This window comes from Leptonychotes weddellii, unplaced genomic scaffold (assembly GCF_054177405.1).
Source record: "Leptonychotes weddellii isolate Sample4059 unplaced genomic scaffold, ASM5417740v2 HiC_scaffold_2380, whole genome shotgun sequence".
Classification (NCBI taxonomy): domain Eukaryota; kingdom Metazoa; phylum Chordata; class Mammalia; order Carnivora; family Phocidae; genus Leptonychotes; species Leptonychotes weddellii.
Genome location: NW_027827998.1, coordinates 505 through 7,718, shown reverse-complemented (window position 1 = coordinate 7,718; position 7,214 = coordinate 505). Strand labels below are relative to the sequence as shown.

General features: G+C 35.3%; 1 protein-coding gene and 1 non-coding gene across 2 annotated transcripts; both read right to left on the bottom strand.

Annotated features, from left to right (window-relative positions):
- Positions 1–271: 271 nt before the first annotated feature.
- Positions 272–6,795, bottom strand: LOC145718860 (DNA excision repair protein ERCC-6-like 2). Its single transcript, XM_081810371.1, has 3 exons — positions 6,586–6,795; positions 4,096–5,260; positions 272–543 (listed from the first exon to the last, which is right to left on the bottom strand). The coding sequence occupies exons 1-3, from the start codon at positions 6,637–6,639 to the stop codon at positions 287–289; spliced, it is 1,476 nt and encodes a 491-aa protein (XP_081666497.1). The 5' UTR covers positions 6,640–6,795; the 3' UTR covers positions 272–286.
- LOC115945127 (U6 spliceosomal RNA) lies at positions 6,793–6,894 on the bottom strand. Its single transcript, XR_004079592.1, has one exon. It is a non-coding gene; the product is annotated as a U6 spliceosomal RNA (small nuclear RNA).
- Between the last annotated feature and the right edge of the window lie 320 nt (positions 6,895–7,214).

Below are 7,214 nucleotides of genomic sequence, written 5' to 3'. Positions count from 1 at the left end.
TATATGAAGTTAGTTTTCATGTGTGCCTTCATGTTAGATGAAAAATTCTGAAGGAAATCTAATCATACACTTCCCTTTTCTATACGAGCGGAAGTGGTTTTGATTCTGATTTAACTGCATGATTCCCTCAGATTTCTCATTTTTTAGCAAACTTTTATTAAGGGAAACTGTTAAGCAACTCAACATTATTAGGCATTTAAATATAGATGTGCCTTTTAATATAAAACATTTTAGCATAACAGTGCTCCAAATGGCGTTCTGATTTTTACACTTGTTTGTTTATTGCTTATACATAAGTCTTAGTAGCCACTTCGGAGGGAGTATTTAGAGAAGATCCTATTGAGTAACTTCTAAATACTAAAGATGTCAGGACCCTATGTTCTCTTACCTTAGAAGTGCAAACAGCTACATTGGCGGGAAGCTGGGAAAACTGCTTCAATTCAAACACATCCCGTGCTGCCCATCGGCTCATGTGATTTTCAGCTTTGCTGGATCCAATCACAGTCTGGTTGGAGTGAATATAAGCCACTTCCTGAACACCATCTGGGAGGCAATTGGTGTTTATTAAGTGATGTCTCGTTGTGAAGCAATATGGTTCCATGTACACTTTAAAAATTATCAGCAATATACTAAAAGAGAAGTTATGCTTGTTCTATTCTTAATCCTCAAGAAAAACATTGACTTTGTATGTTAACATCACAATATTCTATTTTTTATAAAAATTGTAAAGAGTTCAAATATATTGGTCTAGGTTAACTTGGAAATGACTTTCCCTTCTCATCAATATGAGAACTTCTGAGATTAGATAACAATTTTTAGATTTAAACCTGAAATGAAGGTTTTGGCTAAGAAAAAAGTCACAGTGAAGGGTTATCTCCATGGATTTGTTGTTTCTATTGATTAAAAAAAATTGTTTACTAATTTAAATAGAGTGCTGGCCTCATCTATCTGTTCCTTTAAACATGTACTTAATTACAGCAATGGAGTGGGAGCATGGGGTTTATGACCAGGGAGTTTCATTTGGTTGGCTTTGTTCAGTTTTACTGTTTGTATTTTGTCTTTTTTGTACATATGCCCAGAGAATGTCAAGATTGGGAGCTTTTTAGGAAATGAAAAAAATTAACTTACAGCTTTTATCTGAAAGAAGTCTAAAAAAATGGTTACATTTTTTATTGCTTTGCTTCTAGGTACCTATAATTTACTTTTAAATTGTGGTCATAAAAGAGAAGGCTAGAACTGAGGTCTGTAAAAGCTCCCTCAAACATCTCTGGCAATGAACCTTAATTATGACCTTCAACCCTTGTGCTGTTTCAGTCCTGAACCTCTCTCAACCAAAATTGACAATTGTGAGAAAACAAGATGTTAAATAAAAAAAAGAACAACTAAGATAATATTCTCCTTAAATCTCAAAATACCAGGTAGCATGTACGGCAACAGTTTTAAACCTCTAGAAGGATCAAGTATTCTTCTGGTAGAAAATTTACTCAGATTTTTCTTAATTTTGATGACACGTTTTATGTATTATTCAAAATAGCATTAGCTCCACACTACGGACATCTTTTACACAGTAAAAAACAAACACAAAGCTCAGCTAATCTTTTAAAGAACAGTTTATGCAACGATTCCTCAAACCTAAATCTAATTATAGCACACAAACCAAAGGATAGTCCAGTACTTAGTTACAAGGGTATCAAAATATATATCATAATGAACTTGTGAATAACCACAAAAGAAAGCTTGATATGTAAATAAGTCAAACACAATGATTATAGTTCCTATATCAAACTATCCTTGCTTATATATCAGCTTCTTTCACATAGTTTTTTTTGGGAATGAGTCAGACACTTTTAAAAGCAATGCTAACTCTTAAAATCACTAAGCAAATTCTCATCAGATGGTGGTAGCAGGGTAAGCAATTTTTTCAATCTCTGAATCCCTACATAAAACAGCCAGCAATAACTGAGTGAAACAAAAGGCCATGGACAACACATACAACAAATTAAGATAACAAGACACTCCCCCATGAACCCTAAAATACAAACAGATGGGGACAATCCACCAACAGCTACACTGTGCACAGCATCAGGGTGTGGGTGAAGGAAGCAACAGGGTGGCATCTGATGGATCTGAGAACAGAGGGCCTAGAATAGCCAACAGGTGTGCCCTGGAGAGCACAGTGGGCCACCTGGAGATGAGTTGGGAAGGAACGGGGATCGGGGAAGGTTTTCCGTTCTCCAGTGCTGAGTGAGTGCAGGGGGCTTACGATAAGAAGGCCTGAGAGAATGAAGCAAACTAGATCTTAGGAACTCTCCAAACTGACCCACCAGGGCTCCCAGGTCAGGGCCACACAATGAAGAAACTGCTGGGAGGGAGTCAAAAAGAACAGGATAGGAAGATTAGGAATGAGGGAAAGAGATGGTCTAAAGCAAAGCAGTGGGTACGGATCGAGGCAAGAAATCCCACCACAGTTTTGAGCACTGTACAAAAAAACAGATATGGATCTTTGTGAAATTAGAAAAAATTTCCTAAACTCTGCCTCGCTTAAAAAATTCAGGGAAAATAATTTCTATAAAAATGAGCAAGACGGTCAAATCTCATAAAAATTATTATGAGAAAAAAGAATAAGCAGCAGAATGAAAATATGCCATAAACATATGCTCACAAAGCAGATTAAAATTGTAACTGACTTCAAAACCAGGTAAAAGACATTAAGAAAATAGTAAGATACAGGAACCAACAACATAAGTCAGAATTAGAATAACTCAGAAAAGGGTGGACAGGACTCAGGAAGATTTAGAAATTAAAAACAAATTTAGAAATGAAGACTAGACTGCAGGAACACCTGCAAACTGAGGGAACAAACAATAACTAATGCTTTAAGAAAAATGGAAGGATATTTTTAAAAAGCAAAAAGAAATGAAAAAGATAAAGGATTTGAGACAATGTGACAAATACTGAAGACAGGCAAAGAAAATTGAGTATTTGAATAATAGGAGTCTCTGAAGAAGAAAGCCACAGCAAAGGAATAGAAAAAGTAACTAAAAATACTAGTACAAGAAAGCTTTCCTGAAATAAAAACCGAGTTGAAACTACATTATGACAATACTGACCCAGAATAACCAACACTGCTATGGACTGAATGTGTCCCTCCAAAATTCGTATGTTGAAGCCCCAATCCCTAGCGTGATGGTGTTTGAAGGTTGGGCCTTTGGGAGATAATTAGGTCATGAAGGTGGAGCTTTAATGAATGGGACTAGTGGCTTTAAAAAAAGAGACACAAGAGAGATGATTTTTGTGTCCACCATGGGAGGACACAGCAAGACAGCAGCCTTCTGTGGGCCAGGATGAGGGCCCGAACCAAGAACCTGACCATGTTGGCATCCTGATCTTGGACTTCCAGTCTCCAGAACTATGAGAACTAAAGGTTTAAGCCACGCAGTCCGTGGTAGTTTGTTACAGCAACTCGAACTAAGACAAACATTCAAACACAGTCTAGTAAATTTACTGGACAATAATGAAAAGAAAAGAAATTCTTTGGGCATCAAGGGGGAAGAAAAAGAACACGTGATACAACACTTCATGCCAAAAGAAAAGGAAGCCTCATATTTAAAATACTGAAGAAAGTGTGAGTCAGTGATTTTATGTCTGGCAAAAAATGACTTTTAAGTATAAAGGGCACAAACTGTTACCAACAGGAATCTCAGGGAATATTATTCTCATGAGCACTTCCTGAGGGATCTACTAGAAAATAAGCTTCTGACAACCAAACTTTCTGGCGAGATGCTGACATAAGGACTGAAGAGGAGCATTAAACTTATAGTCACCTACCCATCAAGACTAAATGAAGTCTGGCGAAAGGGCTGTGATTCAGATGGGGCACATGGAGGGGGCCCTTGGGGTGGATGACAAAGTTCTCTATGTTGACCTAGGTGGTCTTCCCTTTATCCTGCCACCCACCCACTTCCTCATTTGTGCCTCAGTGTAGCATCTTGATTATAGAACTATTTTACAAACTGATTTAAGAATCTCTTACAGAGCTATTTGAATGCACAAAACAAATATGTAACAAAGTTTTCAAAATATATCTATAGTTACCTAAAAATTTATCCATTGACTCATACAGCTGCTCTTGCTTGACAACTTTCTCATTTGAAAATTTCATTGATTTTCTTGGCATAAAAGTGCCATTTTCCTTATGGTTAGGCAATTTTGAAGAGAAACTGATTCTAGCTTTTATAGTTTTTGGTGTATGGCTCTGTTTAGAGAAACTGATGTGGCGGACAGTTAAATCGTCATCTGAGGATGAAAAATCATCAATGGCTTGCGAGTTACAATCTCCATCTGCTGCATACGGTTGATTTGTTTTCTTCATTGTTTTAGGAAAAGTGAAAAGCTCCTTTTTACTTTCCTTTCTTCTCTTGAACCTCAAAGAACTAGTAGCTCTTCGCTTTTTTACTCTTGACTCAGAGGAAATTTCAATGTCATCAGACTCATCACTAATATCATTACTGCCTTTTCTTTTCATAATAGATTTCAGCGTCATGTTCTCAGGATTTAATTGTTTTGCAATTTGTCTATTTCCTTTGACATCAGTCTTTCTATCATCACCATTACTTCTTATTTTTACAGGATTTTCTGTTTCAGAATTTTGAGATCCATCCACGAGTGGCTTAAACTTTATACCATTCTTAGGGCATATCTGAGTTGTGTACTGTGTGGGAAAGATGACATCACTATCTTCTGATTCTGTGACATTCTGTAAAATGCAATGGTGGTCACCTGTATTTTTAAAATTTTTCTCATCATCAGACTCAGAAGAAATATTTTGTTTGAAAATTTTCTCACTTTTATCAAAAATACATTTTTCATTTGGATTTAGGATGTTAGCTAATTTCTGGCGTTTTGAAGTACCAAGAGAGTCATGACTTTTCTGAAAACCAACATCTTTGGCTTCTGTTGAAAGACACATGGGCTGTTCATCAGAACTTTGATCATCAGAGGCAATATTTCCATCACTATCCTCAACTGCTTTATAGTTTGTTTCAAACAATTTAGAGAAACCACAATGGAGTAAGGTAAGCTGTCCAGCAGAACCTGAAGCTTTACTTGAGTCAGATGCTTTGTTTTTAGCAGTCTTTATTCTTGAGTTTCCCACTGATTCATCATCACTAAAATCACTGCAGGGATCACATGCTTCTTTTGTTGGCAACTCCGCAGGTTGTTCTAGACCTCTATGTTCTTGACAGTCAGGCTCTTTAGACTATATAAGAAGCAGTCACAGAAACATTAGAAAATGTCAAGATAATATCAAATCTATCACACTGGAAGGGTATTAAATTTGGGCAGGTAACTAATATATCACTTGGCATTTTCGAAAAATACGTTTTATAAACAAATGCAAAGGATTTAACATTACAGTCTGGTACATTCTTTTTTCAAGTTGAATAACTTTCCAAAATAAATAAAAGTTTGAACAGACTACCACGTAATGAAATTATCTATAAGGAAAACAAAGAGCACAGGAGTCAGCTTCTAAGATGTAGGGACTGATTCTGGTCTCAAAAGTGAAAAGTACACAGCCTGCTTACTGTAGTCCAGCACATAGTTCCAATCACACTTTAAGAAAAAAAACAAATTTGTAGGCATTAACAAAGTAAAGAATTCACAACTGGAAAACAGTTCTAATAGATTAAAAATAAGATCTGATAGAATCTTGACCATCAGAAATAAAGAAAATATTTTAGATATTCTGAAGCAAAATTTGCTACAAATTTAAATCCAGTATTTATTATTTTTTGCATCAATCAGAGCTAAATATATCCTTCAGTTTCTTAAAACCGAGGCTTTATTAGTAAAAGATTTGGGGAAAGTATTATCCAGAAATACTTTTTTTTTTAAAAATCCAGTAATACTTTTGCCAACATTTGCTACTCATGTATTTCTATAAAGTTAGAAAAATATTCACCCCATGTTCCAAATCATCAAGCTAGTATAAATGTATAGTTAAATCCCCAAAAGCAAGAAAAAACCAGCAACAACAATAACAAAGAACCTTCCACATGTAGATTCTTTATTAAAGAGGCCTTACGATGACAATATAGATTTTGTAGTATGTGAGATGACATAATACCAAAAAGATCACAAGATCAAGGACTCAAAATAAAATATGTTTGAGTCAGAGAATAATTTTGATGTTTGGATTTAATAATCTTAAACAGACATTGATTACTATTTTTCCATTTAATTTTTTGGTTGGTGAAAAACTGTTTAGTTAGGTTGGATTGTTCACCTATACAGTGTATTTAATTTTGGATTTATAGTTTGGTATAGTTAAAATTCCGGTTTGGATGTAAATGATGGGTGATTGTTCTTGACTTTGTTCTTATGATATGAAATGTGAAATTAGCCTAAACTGTTAATTTAACTGACAGTTAAATTTCTGTCCGACTTTGTGTCCTTGACTTTTTTTTTTTAAAGACCTTTTTCTTTACACCCTGAAAAATGAAGAGAAAGGAAAAATAACTTAAAATTGTCCCAATACATGTTTTCTAGGAGTCCTAGGCTACAGATTCAAAAATTGCTTACCGTTTCTTGTTTGTGTACGGGAGGTTCCTCTTTCAACCATGTTGTGGCCGTCATGATCCCGGCTTCCACTTTGCCTTCTCTCTATAAAGAATGCAAATAACTATAAAATATGGGGTAGAAACAACCAGATAAACAATAGCAATGGCATGCTAAAATTTGGAGTTAAGAAAGGCAAACGGAGAGCAGCTTGCTTTAGCTCTTTTTTAAAAAAATATGGACCGCTTCGTGACTTTGCATGGCATCCTTGCGCAGAGGCCATGCTAACTTCTCTGTGTCGATCCGGTTTTAGTGTATGTGCTGCCAAAGCAAGAACTGCTTTAGCTTTCTTAACGCTATTTTTCAATTTTGTTAATTACTATAAACTCATATACAGTTTACATAACATTTTAAAATGTTCATAATTCTTAGGTAGTAGAGAGGTACAGCAGAAGTGTCCTGGGCCCATAAAGTACTCTTATTTCTTGTCTTAAAGTGTCTTTTTCAGATAGAAAATAGTACTTTTCAGCCAACTCCACTAATAGTTCTAGTAGGGGAGAGAGAATGAAAAAAATGTTACATATTTATCCAATAACGATATCCATAGCAACTATGTCTACATAATAGTTATAGTAAGGACATATGATTAACAT

Bases quoted from the DNA above. Each gene is read 5' to 3' on its own strand.
- LOC145718860 (XM_081810371.1), bottom strand. From the start codon at position 6,639: ATGACGGCCACAACATGGTTGAAAGAGGAACCTCCCGTACACAAACAA. The intron at 5,261-6,585 runs GTAAGCAATTTT...CTTCTTATATAG, and splicing joins CCGTACACAAACAAGAAACG to TCTAAAGAGCCTGACTGTCA. The intron at 544-4,095 runs GTAACTATAGAT...ATTGCCTCCCAG, and splicing joins GTCAATGGATAAATTTTTAG to ATGGTGTTCAGGAAGTGGCT.